We start from the raw sequence: 18,644 nt of genomic DNA, 5'->3' as shown, positions 1-18,644 counted from the left end.
TAAACCCCATATGGCCTCACTCTATATTATGAATCAGAAGAGTTCTTCTTCTTTCTTCTCTTCTTATACTCTCACTTCAGATTACAGTGTCATCTGCAAACATTATAATCTACAGAGACTCCTGCCTTACCTCATCTGTCATCCTGTTCATTACCACTGGAAACAATAAGGGACTTCATACATCTCTGATGTAATCCCATCCCCATCTTGAACCCATCTGACACTGCTACCACACACCTCACCACTCTCTCGCTGTTTTCAGACATATCCTACAGTACCCTTCCCCTCCCCCTCTCCCTCTGCCACTCCTAAAATACCACAGTTCCTTTCTTGGCACCCATCATATGCTTTATAGAGCTTCAAACACAGTTCAGCTCCTTGTGACCTTCTCTTTACGTCTCCATCAATACTTTGAAAGCAAAAAAAAAAAAAAAATCACTTCTGCAGTGCTATTCCTCGGCGTAAAGCTATACTGTTGCTCGCTGATTGTCATCTCTCCCCTCAACCTAGCTTCAACAGCTCTTTCCCATAACTTTGTGTTTGTGTTATAGCTCATCAACCTTATCCGTCTACTGCTACAGCTCTGCACATCACCCTTTTTCTTGAAACTCAGTACTAGTACACTTTTTTCAGCTCCTCAGGCATTCTCATACTTTCCAGGATTGTGTTAAATAATCTGGTTAAAAAGCCCACTCCTCTCTTTCCTAGATATTGCCATACTTCCACGTTTGTGTCATCTATCCTGTCATGTCCTCATCCCTCATTAGCTCTTCAAAGTAGTCCCTGTACTCCTGTCTGCTTTCTTCACTTTCCTGACTATTCCACTCTTTATTTGCTTACCCCTTCCTTTGAATATGTTCCTGAGAGCTCTGCACATTGCTAATAGATATAAACACAAATACAATTACTGATTAACAGTCATGTGTAACTGTATGAATATACAGTATTTACTTATATTTAAATGTATATTTCTATAGTGTAAAATTTTCCTGTACTGTTATGTAGAATTATAGTTAAAGATTTTTTTAAATTAATTAATTACTGTTTATTGCTGAATCTATTTGTTGTATTCCTGCTCTTTTGATTTTGCTGCTGTCATCATGCGAATTTCCCAACTGTGGGACTAATAGAAGGTCTTTTATGTTATCTTAGACATCCTGGTCTCATTAAACATACATGTAATGACTTCTCATGCGTGATGAAGACATTTCCTGTATTTTGATTTATTTTATTTTTGCTAGTTTTGTAAGTAAACCATGTTGTTTGCTTCATTTTTACATTTTTTAAAATTCAAGTAGCTAATAATATGACAATTTCCGATGAGGTGATGGGTTAAATTCACATAGACGATCTTTAAAAAAAAATCTTAGACTACAACTCCCAGAATTCTCACTCAACGGCGAGCAAAGTGTTCAAACGCGCGAGTAGCGGCAGCAGAAGCAACAGCAGCAGCAGCACATTCTGTACACGTTGGTACCTCCCTGAGTGTATCGCTCGTCTCACTGTACTGCAGGTGCTTTGCATAAGGGAGTTGCTTTCGCCTCAACAGTGTGTTAGACGCTACCTGAAGTCATGGCTGACCAGGTGGCCGCCATGTGTGATCAGCTTGTGAAAGCTGTGAATGTGATTATGGACGCAGAAACAAGTCAAATTTACCGACTGGAGGCCCTAAAGGTAGCATCGTTAACGCTTGCTAGCTAGCCGCTAAGTTTGCTGAGCTTGTCATTCATTTGTGAAAGGAGAATAATGTACTGGCTTAGCTAGATAAATTGGGCTATTATACGTAGTTTCCTAGTAACAGCGCTGTTCATACGGTTCATGTATGTTGGTTTAACCTGCAATGATGATAGCCATATGCTTTACGAGCTAGCCGGCATGCCACAATTATCACCTCAACACCAGAGCTGCTGTGGACTCATATTCATGCCATTAACCACATGGTGAAAAGACAGAGCTCGATTTAATGAGGCCAGTTAACAAATTCCGAGTAATTCTGCCCCTAAGAATAACTCTAACCCTAGCTGCTAGATTAGCATTCTGCTATCCAAGTATTTATATGAATGTTTGTGAATTAGCTGTTGCTATCTGACATTACACGTGTATGGTAGTGTTGGGTTCACACAAGTGTTCCTTTAAAGTGTTATAACATTTCCTGATCTTTAAAATTACGCGGTTTCTTTTTTTCTTCTCTTCAGTTTTGTGAAGAGTTTAAAGAGACGAGCTCCTTGTGTGTCCCATGTGGCTTACAATTAGCTGACAAAGCTCAGCCAGCAGTAGTGAGACACTTTGGTTTGCAAATCCTAGAGCATATCATCAAGTAAGTGGAAGGTGACTGAAGTAAATTTAATAAAAGAAACGCATGATAAGGGATCCATGTTTAACAGAAAGCTAATGTGTCAATGCAGATTCAGATGGAACGACATGCAGCAACAGGAGAAAGTCCACCTGAAGGAGAGCGCCATGCAACTGTTATCAAATGTAAGTGTGATTTGTGAAAGACACTTCACTTCACAGTTCACAGTTGTACTGCTCTGATGCCTTCTATTATCTCTTTTCAGGGTACTCATTCAATCTTGGACGAGGAGAGCCACATCAAAGATGCGCTGTCACGAATAGTTGTGGAAATGATAAAGAGAGAATGGCCTCAGCATTGGCCAGATATGCTGAAAGAGATGGAGACTCTCACTAGCCAAGGGGTGAGTAACCTGTGCGGTGCAGGAAGCTCACTTTTTCCTCATCTCACTTGTTTCCTCACCCAGCATGGATTCAATATGAGAATGGAATAACTTGCATGCAAATAAGGGCCAGTCGTGGATTACTCATTCATTTTCCTATGGCTTCATCATGTAAACTTGGGCACTGGGATAATGTCACCTTCCAAACATGAACCTAATAACCCTCTTTCCGCTTCCTTGTTTTATCACTAAACTGTAGCCCTTTTCAGACATTCAGATCTAGCTTGGTTTTACTTTTTTGTTTTTTCTCTCCCACCGTCATTAATACATGCCCACTCTCTGAACTCTGAACTACTTGTGCAGTATTATAATAATATTTAAGCATGATTGTATATTAAAGGATATGTAATGGTTAAGAAAAGATTTTTTTTAAAGTTGGTCGCTGTATATTTAGAAAATTAGCTGCATCCTGTGTGTAGTTAAGGGAATGTGGTAGACTGATTAAGCAGTTGCTTGAATGTGTGTCAGCGCTCCTAACTGGAGTACACACTGTCATTTGATCTTAAACCCTGATTAGGTTTAATAACTATTTAAAAGTCCTTTTTTTATTTTACACCTTTAGAAAAGAAATTTGCATTCAGAGTGACAAAACAGAATTAAATAGAGAACTGAGCATTAAGACCAAAAATAAGACAGGAGGAGGAGTTAATGCTGTTATGCTATGTGCATAAACTTAACAGGCTGTATATAAAAGACAGACATAGCCATTCCACTGCAGCTTCGCCCATTAGTTTTGAGCTTGCCAAATACTACCGGTATATGTCACTCAGACTTCTTGGTTGGTCTGTAGCACATTGAAGATTGTATATTATCCAGATATTTTTGGAAAAAATATTGAAAGTACTCCAAAAAATCTTGCGCACATATAAACACCATACGCTGCTTGATAAATGTATACAACTCTGTCACTTTGTAAACCCTCATGGCTGCTTTTTGCTGTTGTCTGAAGCTAAAAGTGTTTAATGGATTGAGAAAAAAGACTTTTTTTTTTTTGCTCAATGTTTATTGGTGCTGAAACAGCAAACAGCTTTGAGGCTTCCTGAGACTCCCCACATTTATGCGGGCATTCTTTAAAACATAATTTCTTTCAGTGGGGTGAACAACTTAAAATGCTAGAGAGATGTAAGCATTTGTAAGCTTGTGCATGCTTATCCTTTAATGTAATGACAAGCAGTCAAACTTGTACCATGTTTTCAAGGATGCTTAAATATTATTAGGTCTGACTTGATTAAACTATCATTGCATCTTTTATGGAAAAGTGAGCATTCAGACACATTCTTGACAATCCCAAGCTGATTTGTCACAAAGCACCTCTTTAAAACTGCTGTTACAGCCACTTAAAGCTAGATAAAAGCAAATCAAGAAAAAAACAAAAACACTCTTTGCTTTCACAGGAGGCCCAGACAGAGCTGGTCATGCTGATCCTTTTGAGGCTGGCTGAGGATGTGATCACCTTCCAGACGTTACCTACCCAGAGACGCAGAGACATACAGCAGACACTCACCCAAAACATGGAAAGCATCTTCACTTTCATGATGGGCATTCTGCAAATTAATGTGGAGGACTATTGTAAACTGGTTAGTGGAGTCCTGATCTCATTCATGTTGCGAGAAAGTAGAAACTTAAGAGTATACTGAGTTTACAATATTGGTCTTCTTTTTTTTTTAATCTAGAAAGGTTCTCCTGAAAATGAACTGCAGGTAAGAAAGCATCAGTGCGCGCCTGCCTGAATATATTTTAAACTTTGTTAATCGACTTGATTACTTCACATTGTCCCCTTCTAATTTTTCATCCACACAGATGAGAGCTCACTGTCGAGTTGCTGTGGCTACACTGAATACACTCGCAGGCTACATAGACTGGGTCTCTCTGGTGTACATAACCTCCAGAAACTGTCATCTGCTGGAGATTTTGTGTCTGCTGCTGAGTGAGCCGGAGCTGCAGCTCGAAGCAGCGGAGTGTCTGCTCATTGCTATGAGCCGCAAGGTGAGTCGCTGGGGAAAGTATTCATGATGGCTTTCAAGAGATTTTGTCTCGGTTTGTCAAGTAGGCACTGCTGTATGAAACCTTTTTTTTGAAAAAGAAAATCTGGATTTCTTTGGGGAGCCAAAGCAACAGGGCCACCATGTGGCCATTTATGAGGTGATAGAATTGCCAGGCAAGCTTTTCCAGTTTCTTTTCCCAGCAGCTTTCATCAGTGTGATCCAGTGAATATACTAATAAGTCCTCCAGAATTGTGTTTTTTGCTTTTTAATTGCCTTAACGTTTATATGCATTGTTCTATTATAACCATAATTACATGAGCAATGCACAAGCCTAATCAGGACATGTGAATCATACAATGACTACAAGGTATGAGTCTGAACAAGCCCATGAGTCCATTTCCTAAAGGTTCCAGGTAGGGTTAAAGTCACCTGTAGAGATGAGCTTAATCCTTATCGTCATCATAACTGACTTGTTTTTTTTCTTTTATTAGACAGAGTCATAAAACGTCATCAACACCATAATAGAACTTTGACTATCATTTTTAATGATCATATTAATAGTGTTATATTTTCAGCAAAAACTCAGTGAAAATTAGGAAATGCACAGAAAACCGCATGTTTGATTTGGCAGAAATTTCATGTGGGATTCTCGTTTTGACTCAATCCTCCCCCTGGATAAACGGGGAATACACTGAGTAAGAAGAGTGTTAAGGATGGGAAATATTTGTTTAACCTGTCTTTTTTTTTTTTTTTTAAATCCTTACACACTTTGAAAATAAAATAACTACTCTATTTTTGATAATTTAGAGGCTTTCTTTTGGGGATTTAGAGTAACCTGCAGATCAGACCAGTAATACTGCATTATGGTAAGCTATATTTTTTTTCACTACCAATTAACAGTATGTGTTTTTTTTATTCTGTCATTCTGCCACAGGGCAAGCTGGAAGAGAGGAAACCATTCATGCTTCTGTTTGATGATGTGGCCATCCAGTATATTCTTTCTGCAGCCCAGTGAGTACAGCTGCTTCTCTCCATGTCTCTGCAGGCTTCATGCTACCACTTCTACTGCAATTTAATGGTTCGTGTGTCTGCTTACAGGTCTGCAGATGGACTGGCGATATGTCAGAAATCCACGGAATCACAGTAAGTAAAGTGATATCCACCTACTGAAGAGCAAAAGAAGATATGTTGTTGTTGCTTTGTTTTTAAGTACATCTAGCCGTGACTCAGAGCCCTCTATGTGTACTTCTAGAGCAGTGGAGGTGGTGGAGCGGCGTTACATCTTCCTGAAGAGGCTCTGTCAGGTCCTGTGTGCTTTGGGAGGTCAGCTTTGCTCATTAGTGGTAAGTTTGGCCATTTTTAAGCACTTTAGATATTCATTTTAAGATTGAAGATGGGTAACGGTTTCTCATCTTTTCTCCCCAGGGTTCAGACGTAGAGGCTGAAGTACCTGCAAACCTCAGCAAGTACATGGAAGCCCTTTTAGCCTTCACTACGCATTCCAGTCAGGTGAGATACCCGAGGAAAAAGATCAGACCCTTTTGAAGTAAAATTTCATTTGAGTGAACAGCATGTAAAGAAAATGACTTTTCTCTTTATTTCCCTGCAGTTTTTAAAGTCCTCAACCATGGCGACATGGGGAGCTTTGTTCAGACATGAGGCTCTTTCGAAGGATGCAGTTGTTGTTGAGATGGCCGTCAAATTTCTCAGAGCCTCCATGACCAACTTAGTTAAGGTGAGGTCACGGTGACAGCAATATTATTCACAGTGTGACCTAAAGCCAAACAAAGTGTTAATAACTTTCATCTGTCTTCCCCTCCTTAGGCTGGGTTCCCGTCTAGAGACAATAACCCAAGCTGCAAGTACTCCCGTGTGGACTTTGACAGTGATGAGGACTTCAACTCTTTTTTTAATTGTAAGTACCGGGGATTCAAGTTTTGCTTCAGTAGTTCTGACTCTTTTATTTTGTGCATACTTTTATGGGTTTCATTGTTTCTTTTGGTGCTTCGCAGCTTTCCGAGCGCAGCAGGGGGAAGTTTTGAGGAGCGCATGTCGCATTGTTCCTCTAGAGGCTTTCCGGATAGGAGCAGAATGGTTACAGTATCAGATTACCAGCCCAATAGATACTGGAGATACCGCATGTAAGTAGTCTTTGACACAATACTAAAGAGGAAATGATCGCTGTTTTCACACGTGTTTTGATTTACTGCTTGAAGGGATTTTTATGGGCATATGCCGATAGTTAATTCATCATGTGAAATATGTAATAATATTACAGTAATTTGGGCCTGGAGTTAATTGGGAAACTAGAGCAGTCAGTTTGGATATAGCAAACTCATATTGCTACTAACACATAAGCTTTCCAGTATCCAGCGAAAATTGGGGAAGCGCTGATATATTATTGGCTGATATTGACCCTGATGCCAACTTTTTTTTGTGCAGCACATCCTTAAACACAAGTTTCATTTCCATATTGATGGCTGAATCTGCAGTGAATGAGCACTTCTCACTTTGCATCTCTCTAGCTAAGACTGCAGAGGGCCTGTGTTCCCTCTTGTCTCCTTCAGTGGTCCAGTGGGATGCAATGACGGTTTTCATGGAGTGCATGGTCTCGCAGATCATTAAAAGTGTGGATGAGGAGGTAAAGGAACAAGTTTTCTGTAATAGAATGGAAATGGCAGTGTAAAAGTAATCGTAGTCAAACTAATAATGAAGGCTTTCACTCCTCCTGCCTTGTAGAAGTTACCCATCGATCAGAGCATGGAGCTACTGCAAGGCGTGCTGAACTACGACACCAAAGACCCGCTCATTTTGTCCTGTGTGCTCACCAACGTCTCTGCCCTTTTCCCATTGGCCATACACAGACCACGCTTCCTGCCACAGGTCCTCATCAAGGTAAGCTGTGCGTTTACTGGTTCCTGAATAACATTTACTATGTGAATGTAGATGTTAATGTCAAAAATCAATCAGAAAGTTGCTCTTGTCACATATTTTTGCTTGATGTTTCTTGTATTTACACTTACAGCTCATTTGGAGGATTTTCTTTTAATAATGTGGATTTTGAATGATTTTGTTTTGTCCTGCAGCTCTTTAAGGCTGTCACATTTGAAATTGATCACGAACCCAAAGTAAGTTTCCTTCACTGAGTCATTTTTACTTCATTTTCATGACAAATGTGGAAAAAAATAAATGTATTCTCTTCCTGATGTCTTCAGGCACCTTGGACTCGAGCTGTGAAGAATGTGAGGAGGCACGCCTGTTCTTCCATCATAAAAATCTGCCGGGATTACCCACAGTATATGCTGGTAATGGTCTATTCTATTCCAGTTAGCTTAATAACTAATGATAATTTATCTTTCTGAAGTACACTTTTCTGTGTAGAAGTAAGTCAGTGTCTTTAATGATGCCCTTTTTTTCATTCTACAGCCTTGTTTTGAAATGTTCTACAATCATGTGAAGGAGCTGTTTTCGAGCGGAGTCACGCTCACTCACATGGAGAAATGCGCCCTGATGGAAGCTCTGGTTCTCATCAGTAACCAGTTCAAAGACTATGAGAAGCAGAAGGCATTTGTAGATGAACTGATGGCCTCAGTGGTTGCAGAGTGGACTTCAAATGAGATTAGGCAGTGAGTTTGAATTCTCTCCGTTTGCCTCTAATTGAACACGATAGCAATAAATGATAGTTTTCTCTTCTTTGTGTTTCAGTGTGCTGTGGAACCCGGACACATTCTTGTCCTTTATTGGAGCAGATAAGGTGGTCACGGAGCAAAGTGAAGATGCAGATGCAGCAGCCATTAATAGAGGGAGAGTAAGTGTATAGGCGTGAACTCATTTATGTGGAGGGATACTGCCATTGGAGATCACTGTAGGTTTGCTTGTCTCACTCTTGTTTAATGACAAAATGTCGGAAGGGAAACAGACATTGTTTGACCTTTTAAAGACGTTGCACGTGTGTACATGTGCTCACTGACGGAACTTGTTTTTGGCGTTGTGTAAGTTGTTTATTACGTAAGCAAAGAAAATCTTTCCAGACAGAATGCACCGTGTCACCAATTTTTTTCTTTCTTTTTTTTTTTGTTGCACCAGCCACAAAAGCTCAGATTTCAAATTCTGACGCAGTTTTTGGCTTGTCTTTGGAGTTTATATTTTATTAATAAACAAAGCTGAAAGGCATCTGGGTGTAGGCCCTGAGGTTTTGTAGCAGCTACGTGACTGTAACTAGACGTAGCAAGGCTTTTAACCTAATCTAACGTAGGATGGTTAAATTTGCTGATTAGAAATCAACACAGAATGCAGCTGTGGCAAATGAAATACTTTTTTTTTTTTTTAATCTATTTCATGATAAACAAAATTATTTGACAAACTAAAAATGCTGGTGATAGATATGACACAAAATTTCAAAGGCAGTCGCGTTATAAGAACAGATAAAAACTGCTTGTAGTTAGTTGTAACAAGGTAACTTGTAACTGTTTAATCCTTTTTTTTTTTTTTTTGTATTTTCTTTTTAATTGAATCCTCCTCTAGTTGAGCTTCTGTTTGTATGCCATATTGGCGGTGGTGAAGCGGGCGCACTGGCCTGCAGACCTGGAGGAGGCCAAGGCTGGTGGCTTTGTTGTGGGCTACACTCCTGCTGGAGCTCCCATGTACCGAAACCCCTGCACTCCCCAGTTTCTGATTTTGCTGCCCAATTTACTAGCGCTAATCAGGTGCGCTTATAACATGATGTTACAAAAATTTGTAAAAAATGATTAATTATCCTTTTTACCGTACTGATATGTTGATCATTGACTTTCCCCTCTTGTTATTCCTCACTGCAGGACCCACAACAGTCTTTTCCTGCCTGAGAACATGGCCCGTCTCAGTGAGACGTTCAGCAGAGCTCATGAGATCATGGATAGTGAGAAGAAAGTGGTTCTTGGTAAGAGGAGTTTTGTCCACACTTTTTACCAGAAGTTGGCAATCACCTAAAAAAGACTGTGGTCAAACTTTAGTGCATCCCGTCTACAGGTCTCTCTCATCATCTTTTGGATATTTACGACTCTCCCGTGTGTAAAACCATGATAGAGCGCATGCAGGGATTTTTCTGCACATTATATGATAACTGGTGAGAACTGTGGCTTTGACAGCTTTTACCCCAAATTTTTCTTGGCTTTTTATATACCTTACATGTTGTTAAATTAAATTTACCTTCAATTTTGCTGTTTTTATCCATGCAGCTACCAAATCCTGGGAAGTGCAGGTGTGTCAATGCAGCAGGATTTCTACAACATCGACAAGTTGGCTGAAGGAATAGCTGGCTCTGCTTTCGTCTCCCTCGACCATGTGCCCGATCACAGACTTCGCCCAATGATTCATATCCTTATTTGCTTTTTTTTTTTAAAATTTTTTTTCCCCCCCATTTGATTTGGTCAGTCCCTCCCCCCAGCTTCTTTTCCCCTTCTCCTCCATGCTCCCCTCAGCGATTCAGTGATGCACACTGGCCTGCAAGACCTGACATAATTAAAACTGAACTAAAGCTTTATGTAAACTTTACATTTCCTTGACAAGTGTACGTCTGTTTCTGAGGCAGCTGGTGCTGTCTTGTCCCCAGGAGTACTATGAAAGTCTACTCTGCCCTCTGCTGGGACCATTGTTTGGCTACATGCTGCAGGTCAGGATCTCCATACTCCCGGTTCTCTTCTTTTAAACTTTTTAGCCTAAAATGTGCTAAATATCATGGCTTTGTTTCTTATTACTGCTTCAGAGACTCAACATGAGGTGGCAGGTCATCAACCAGCGGACATCTATCAAGTAAGTTTTGGCACAGTGTTTGTGATCAAATGAATTTTCAGTCCATAAGACAAAAATAACACACATATGCCCTAAATATAGACCATAATGAAGACTTTTCTTATCTGGAATGGAAATTTTTCAATTGAAGTTTAAAAAAAAAAAATCACTGCTTAGTTTTGCTGAATATAATTTTTCCTTATAATTCACCTTTTTGTGTGTTGTTTTTTTTGTTTGTTTGTTTGTTTTTTTTAGTGGTGAGCACGAAGAGGAGGAGTTGGTTTGTCAGGAAAGCCAGGTGACCCAGGAGATGTTGGAAGAGCAAGTAGTACGCCTGCTGACGAGGGAGGTGCTGGAACTTCTCAGTAAGTAGTGTCTTTAGTACTGCCTCCCACTCACATACATGTTCATTCTAATGCACTTTAGCCACGTTGTAAAAGTTGAGCTTTTGGAGCTAACGTTTGTTGTTTAAATTGGGTGTTTTTGGACCTAATTTAAACAAAATCTGACTAAACTAATAACAAACAGTTGTACTTTTTATGCCATTACTGAACATATAAAGGAGCCACTCACAGAAGGGCTGCAGAAAAGATGTGAAACTCTGTGTTCATGACTTCTCCCTGAGCTCTCTGGAGTCAAGTGCTCCAATTAAGAAGCTAAAAGTGGAGCTTCTTATAAACAAAGTCATACAAAGTCTGATTGGCAGATAATGTTTGATTGAGGATGTCAGCCTGCATTGTGAGTGACTGCTTAACATGTATTTTAGTTTGGTTTAGTTTAGTTGGATCACTGATCAATGCAGAAATGCTGGTAATTTTGAAGTGTAATTTAAAGAGAGCTTCTTTTGTGAACGTGAAGCTTTTTGTGCATTGATAGCAGCTTAGGTAAATAGTTTAAGGATTTTTGCTGTTTTTAATTTACTGTGCATTCTGCAATGAATGTCCAAGGCTTTGTGTCTGTGTAGTGTTTTTTTTTTTGTTTGTTTGTTTGTTTGTTTGTTTTTTTTTAGCTGTCTGATTCTGATTAGCTTTTAAAGGTGGAAGTTCAGTTGTCAAAACATCACAATTGTCTCTTCCTTTTGTTTTAGCTGTGACCTGTATTTCCAGAAAGGTATCCGAACCTGCAGCCAATAAGGAGGAAATGGATGGTAAGAGTAAAACTGGTGAATTTGAATCAATTGGATGATTTTTATTCTGGCTTATCTCTTTATTTTATTTTATTTTTTTTTATTTATCTTTTTTTGTTGAAACATGCTCTTGCAGAGGAAGATATGATGATGGATTCAGTGCAGTCAGCGTCTCCTGCTCAGCCCACAGAGGAGCTGACAGAGCTGGGGAAATGTCTCCTGAAGCACGAGGTCGACCTAAAACGCATCACATATCATTCAGAGGAAAGCACAGTTGTACATTATTAAAAACGTAATGCTTCTTTTTCTTTTCTCAGAACCTCTACATGTCCCTGCTGACCCTGTCCTTTACCTCACTGTCCTGGAAGGATGCCACCAACTGTCATCGCACTGCTTCCCTGGTCTGCTGGACTCTGCTGCGGCAGGTAGCACATTTATTCTAACCTAAATACAAGGCAGCAGCTTTTTTTAATGCTCTCATCACACACGTTGCTTTTATGCACAAGCTGTCTGGCTATATTTAACCCAGATGTCTTTAAATGTGGGACTCAAGTATGCACAGCAGGTTCCTGAGGACTGTACTTTATAATGAAATGCTACGTAAGCAAGAATAAGTTGTGCATTTGTTTAGGATTGATTTCAGCATCACAGTGTATATATGACCCAAAACATAAGCCTGTGCTTAGTGTATTTAAGGAAATTTTATGTTGGGTAACATTGGTGGTTTATAGCACAGATTTATAGGCTATAGGCTTACACAGGAAGCGGTGGTTAGCATCAACAGTACATTTTTTTTTTTTTTTTTTTTTTTTTTTTTTTACATTTTTTTTTACATTATGAAGCGCCTTGAGGTGACTTTTGTTGTGATTTGGCGCTATATAAATAAAATTGAATTGAAATTGAATTCCTTTTGAGGTTACAGAAAAATACATAGCAAGATTTTAAATAGCAATATTTATGGATGTCATTTAAGGGATTTGTAAAGATGTGATGAATGATCAACTTAACATCAGTATAGGCCAAATGTTCACGTTCATGTTTTAATCTGGTGTTTTTCTGTCAGTTTTGCATTTGGGTGCTTGAAGATGGTGTGACAAAAGGCTAAAGTACCTTAAAGTTATTCATGTATAACGAAGACTTCTTTGATTCTGTGTAACAAAAGAGGAGAGTACCAACAAAAACAAATGCCAACAAAACAAAATACACAGGACATTGGTAGCAGGTAGCATCCGTATGAAAGCAGGATTTAACAAACACATCCCTAAAATCTAACAATCTTTGACCTGGGAGGTGGCTGAGTGTCTTGCATTGCTTTATATTTCTCTTGTCTCCAGGTTGTTGGGGGTAATCTTCTTACTGAAGCTGTTACGTGGTTCTTTACCAGCGTTCTCAGAGGCCTTCAAGTTCATGGGCAGCATGAGGTCTGCAGCTCTACCCTCTCTCAGTTGGCAATGCTCATCTATGAAAACCTGGTGAGGCAAATTGTGAACATATCTGACATATTTAGATATTTGCTCTTTTTTTCCCACCCTTTAGAGGACTTATTTTGCTTTCATTACTAATTAATCTGTTGTCTATATTCTGCTTTGATCTATAAAATGACAGACTATAGTGAAAAAGTCTTGATCAGAATGAAAGATTTTTCAAGATATAAACTTAAAAAAACCCCAAAAAACCAAAAAACAAGAATTTGCAACGCTAGAATCGGCGAAGATTTGAAAGTTTTGCATGACAAATAACGTCTGTCTTTGGGATGAAGTAAAATTGACTTTTGTTTTGGAGACTGGTGTAATACATTCCCAAAATTTAAGTTTCATATCATCTTGCTTCCTTGTATTGTATTCTTTTTAAATGTCTGTGTCCCTGTTAGCGGCCTCGCTATATGGAGCTGAGAGGAGTGATGACCCAGATCCCAAACATCAATTTGGAGGCTCTGGACCAGTATGACCACAGACTCATGGACCCCAGTGCCCAGAAGTTTGGAGAAAAGAAGAGAAAAGACCAGTTCAGGAAGCTTATTGCAGGAACTGTTGGGGTAATGCTACATTTCCCCACTAGAGAGCAGTGCTTCTCTAGTATATCTGACTGTAGATGGCTCATTAGGAGTAACCAAAGACACTGGCCTTTTAGTGCAAGTCATTACTCAGCAGAGTGATTCTGGCTGTGTTGTAAATCTTCTGTTCTCCGCAGCAGAAAAATGTTCAGCAGCTCAACAGGGCCGGACAGTCTAATGAAATTCTTTCCTGCAGGTCTGGGATAGCTCTGTTTAACCTTTCCTCTGCCTGTCCCCTGCCAACAGAAAGCTCTGTGCCAGCAGTTCAGGAAGGAGGTTCATATCCGGAATCTTCCATCGCTCTTTAAAAAGCCGAAGCCAGACAAGGATATAGTGAACAGTGAACCTCTGGGCCTGGCAGCTCTCTTCTCTCCCGAGAATGATGCCCTGTAGGAACACAAAGCGATTCAAGACTTCACACTGACTGAAGACGGAGTTGTGCGTACGGAGCACCGTCTCTCTTAAACATCCTCCAGCTGGGGCAGTGTGGCGCTACCTAACGTATCTGTCAACACTCGTGTTGCTTCAGTAGGTCGTCTTTTCTTGTAACCTACATCGTGCCACGCCGCCGTTCATGCCTTATAACTGCTAGTCATTTGTACAGTCAAGTATCGCAAAGTAGAGGACTTTTTTTTTTTTTTTTTAAGTTCCTTTTGCACATAAATGAAAGATTTGTAGAAGCTACAGAAATCTGTAGGCATTATTTTAAAATGAAGTTCTTAATTAATATTTAACCATTAATATTTGCATGGCTGCAGAAGCTGTAAAGAGCCACAAGAGTACTTTTATTTAAGACTTGTCTGCATTCTTATTTTACTTTGGGCTTTTTCATTTTTAGTTGCTGTGTTTTTCCATTTCCCAACATCAGGACACAAGAGGAACTATTAAGTGTAGCCACTTGCAGTAAATCATATCCAAGTAAGCAAAGCAAGTAAAGCAGATCGGCGTGCAGTTAGCCTGTTGGGGTACGATGAGGGAAAGGATGCATTTGTGTTATGGCACGTGGACAGGTGGACTTTTTTTTTTTTTTCTTTACAAAAAAATTAAAGAATACATTTTGAGGTTAGTGTTGGCAGATATGTTGGTACCCATGCTGCTGTTGCATCCCACGTCGAAAAGAAAGAACCGATGGGGAAATACTCTGTTCACTTTTTGTTTGGTGTTGTTTTTTTGTTTTGTTTTTCCTTTGACTGGACCAGCTTGAATTAATTTTCTGATTCTGAAGGATGTGCTGATGGTACCTCGAGTGTGATGTTCCTTATAATGGGGCAAAGTTCATATATATATATATATATATATATATATATATATATATATATAAAAAAATTGTTAATTTAATGCAGAGCACATATCATACTACAAATGATACAACCGCAGTCTGTGCCAAAACACTCATTGTAAATTTGTGAGCAGACAGTTGTCTGACAAATCTAATTACATGTAACTTAAGGAGTATTTAACAGTGGACTCAACTAATGTGTAGCTTAATCCAAGTGTTCCTGTTGTGTAAAGGTGAACCAGCACTACATTCCTTTATTGTCCAAGGAATTGTTTTTCAGGATAATTTCTTGGATGAGTTTTGCTCTTATGGAGCCATCAAAGCAGTGTAGATTTATTTTTGTTTTTTGTTTTTTAAATTAAACTATCTTCAAATGCATGTAGACTTTTTCTACATCTTGAATGCTGTTGAACCTAAAGCGAGCTTAAGTACTTGCTTAGTTATCAAAACTGTTTTCCTTTTATCATCAAACTGTTTTCCCTGTCTTTGTGCTGATTGTTCACATGTGGTTATTTTTAAAATGTGTTCAACACTAAAATGTAATGTACAAAGGAGAAAATAGGCTTTTTAAAAGTGTAGTGTGGTTTATATTTTTGTTTTTGAATAAATAAAAAAAAAAAAACCCCAGTATCTTCATTTTTTTTTTTCTGTATTTATAGTACATAAGATTGTTTTAATTTAATCAATTTTTATTTCTCAATTACAACATGTTCACATATTTTTCTATAAATTAATTTCCAGATGCAGCATCTAAAACATTAAAATGACCTTAATGGGGATGTTGCTTTGAAAACTGAAACTAAATCTTGAAAGGGGGAAAAAAATACTTGAAAGATGGGGAGTGTTTTCAGACTCCCATGTTCTTTGTGCTTGGACTTAAAATCTATCAATAGATCTTTAATTTTTTTTTTTATTAAATCTCCTGTTCAAATCTAGTATCTAGTAGTAAAGCAGTAAACTGAGGTGAACAAATACTGCAAATATTTTAATCACGTGGATATTGAACATAACTTGACCCATTAGACCTTCATTTATGTCTGTTATGCATATTAAACTACAATATACGATTAACTGTTGCTTTTAAGGTGTGTAAGATTTTTACAAGCAGGGTGATATGCTCACGCTGTAGTCTAATTCTCCAAAAACACAAGGAGAGAGAGAGACTGTAAACACAAATCACATTATATTGCCAAATCTGTACTTTTCAATTCTGCATCAAACTTTGGTTAGTTTAATTGCTTTTATAGTCCTTCAAAACTGCCTAAACATTCACATTTATCAGTCGCTATATTAATCTTGTTGGTGCATGTATTATGGAGAAATATTCCATTCGGGAGAAATTTCGTAATCACATTTAGACAAATCCCCCTGGCCTCAGCAGCTTAAGGAAAGGCAGTTCACGCTCAGACCGGTAGGGGCGGTAAAGCAGCACTTGCTATGTACCAGCTGCCGTAAAAAAAAAAAAAAAAAATAACTCATTGAGGAGGAAAGAAGAAGAGCAGTAAAGAATCGATGGCAGCCGTCCCATTGCGTTTTGTGGTTTCTACCGTTTTGATGAGGTTTGTTAGGAATGAACAAATAAGCGTACTTGGGCTTAATATGTCAGGAGTGCAGGCCTTTGTGCCACCAAGAGTTTAATGTCGCGCAAATAAAAAAAACTTCCCAAACTTGTCACGAGACCGTCGTTAAACAGTTTTTTAAAAAGTTTGTTTACATTTATTTCATTAATTCACATACTTCCACTCCTATAAATTTCATAGCGAATTTTTAAGACACTTCTTTTTCTTTTACAACTACAGAATAGCATTTTGCGTACAATAAAATGTCTACATAAAACGGTTTAGTCAGAGTTACCTCTGACTAAACCAGCTACAACACCAAAATACAGCTTACGTGTTAGCGCATCACTAATAGTGATGCTAAAATATGATCATGCACTCTTAAAAGAGCTGCTTCCGCTGCTGCTTGACTATTTTTAACTACTTTTAAAGTCTTATGGCAAAATTTGACAATGAGTGGTAGGATGTCTATGGAAGAAATATAGTATCATCAGAATCCAACTATTTTTAGACATTGAATTTATAACACTGAATTTTTATCCTCCAAATTTCCCTGCAAAAACAGTTTCCTTGTAAAACTCCACAGCAGAAACGTATCTTAAGGTCAGTACACCTTTGGCAACAGTGCAGTTTTTCTTTCGTACTTTTTATGTCCATCTTCATTCTTGGTGACAGATTTCGTCTTGTTCAGTTGCTCTTTGCTGAAGAGGTTGTGTTGCTCTGTTTTCCTCCCCAGAGGCATTTTGCTGGATTCAAGCAGAGCGGCACACTTGCCAGGTCAAAGTTTTCACTTTTCTTCTCCGTGAATTTCACCGTCCGCTTTGGACCGTTAGGGTGCCTGAATATGCGTCATCTGCTTGTTTTCTGTAGACCAACAGAAGCGTGTGAGGTGTATCGATTCATGGCGCCATCTATAAACGGCATTTCCCCAACACCTTTTGCATTCATGCAGCCCAGGATCATCACACTGCCACCTCTGTGCTTTGTTGTCTGGATTATGCATTCACTGTGGTAGTGCTGGCCAGGTTAAATCCAATCATGCTCGACCCTGTATGAGTGCAACCAATTAATCTTGGTGTCATCTGCCTAAGGAATGCACTCCCAGTATAGAACAGGCTTCTTTTCATTTTCACATTCTTTAGTAAAAGTTTTATCTGGAAGTTTTGTTTTTTTTTAACGGACAAAAGGTCAGTCTTATGCATTGTCCTTCCCACTGTCTGAGCTATGTCAAGTCTTGCCCGTCTGTTTTTCAGAGCTAGACAGTGCAAGTAACACATTTCCATGGCATCATTACAGGATCTGTGATTAATGCTACGCTTCATTTTCTGCTTCCTCATTACTGCTGAAAATGTGGTAGAGCTGAATTTTAGTTGGTCGCAGATCTCCCTGTATCCTTCTGTAGCACTGGGGTTTATTTAAATTCTCATATTTGTTTTCTTTCAGTTGTATTTCAGGGATTAGGACATTTCTTCCATTTATTTGTTTTTTATAGTTCATAATTAACTACTGTTATTGGCAGCTTAAACAGAATGCATTTATTGAGACAGTTTTGAATTGTTTAGCATTGAAGGCATGTATTTTATTTCTATTTATAATATATGCACATTTTTAATTTAATACCAGCAACACATTTAAATGTAAAAAACTGGCATGTCCACCAGTGCTGCATCACCCTTTCTGCTCTTTTAACTGCTTAAAGTTTGATTCTTTTTGGCCAATTCAATGGGTCACGGGCCATCAGCCTCCATCCTTGAAAAACACATAACGTAGATGGCGGCATATGTTGCTGTAAAAGCTCTGTACATCGTTAGCAATAATGGTGCCTTCACAGATGTGCAAGTTAAATGTGCCATGTTCACTAAAGCCTCTCCATACCCAAGGCTGTTGACAAGCCAGATGGTCCCTCTCCTTTAGTCCCTCTCCTTTATTCTCATCGATGTTTTGTCCATGATTTTTAAAAACAAAAAAGTTTGACTGGATAAACCACATGAAAGACTTCCTCTTTGTGTCTGTCGATCTTAAATGAACTCTATATTATGTTTATATTATGTTTTCTGTCATCAGATGATGATGAAACTTTTAACTTGCATTTGTTGTAGGGACAAAGTGCAATCAATGAGAAGGTAAATACAGTTTTT

The 18,644-nt window shown here is 38.7% G+C and overlaps 1 protein-coding gene and 1 long non-coding RNA gene across 2 annotated transcripts; both read left to right on the top strand.

The window, feature by feature from the left end:
• Positions 1-1,403: 1,403 nt before the first annotated feature.
• Positions 1,404-14,595, top strand: xpo5 (exportin 5). The gene is made up of 33 exons (XM_003451992.4): positions 1,404-1,674; positions 2,196-2,317; positions 2,406-2,478; positions 2,559-2,696; positions 4,130-4,312; positions 4,409-4,435; positions 4,536-4,721; positions 5,655-5,731; positions 5,819-5,863; positions 5,973-6,063; positions 6,146-6,229; positions 6,330-6,455; positions 6,545-6,635; positions 6,733-6,861; positions 7,246-7,361; positions 7,460-7,615; positions 7,807-7,848; positions 7,936-8,025; positions 8,147-8,346; positions 8,426-8,528; positions 9,245-9,426; positions 9,538-9,638; positions 9,728-9,824; positions 9,937-10,073; positions 10,273-10,370; positions 10,464-10,510; positions 10,745-10,854; positions 11,577-11,636; positions 11,752-11,846; positions 11,933-12,040; positions 12,950-13,087; positions 13,486-13,650; positions 13,915-14,595. Exons 1-33 carry the CDS (start codon positions 1,573-1,575, stop codon positions 14,059-14,061), a joined length of 3,666 nt encoding a protein of 1,221 aa, XP_003452040.2. The 5' UTR covers positions 1,404-1,572; the 3' UTR covers positions 14,062-14,595.
• Positions 14,596-16,429: 1,834 nt separating this feature from the next.
• LOC102076347 (uncharacterized) lies at positions 16,430-18,271 on the top strand. The gene is made up of 4 exons (XR_266748.4): positions 16,430-16,506; positions 17,072-17,109; positions 17,243-17,283; positions 17,377-18,271. It is a non-coding gene; the product is annotated as an uncharacterized LOC102076347 (long non-coding RNA).
• The last annotated feature ends 373 nt before the right edge of the window (positions 18,272-18,644 follow it).

The sequence above is a fragment of the Oreochromis niloticus genome, linkage group LG13 (assembly GCF_001858045.2).
Source record: "Oreochromis niloticus isolate F11D_XX linkage group LG13, O_niloticus_UMD_NMBU, whole genome shotgun sequence".
In the NCBI taxonomy this organism is placed as follows: domain Eukaryota; kingdom Metazoa; phylum Chordata; class Actinopteri; order Cichliformes; family Cichlidae; genus Oreochromis; species Oreochromis niloticus.
Note: the sequence above shows the minus strand (reverse complement) of the source record. Positions and strands in the feature narration are given on the sequence as shown.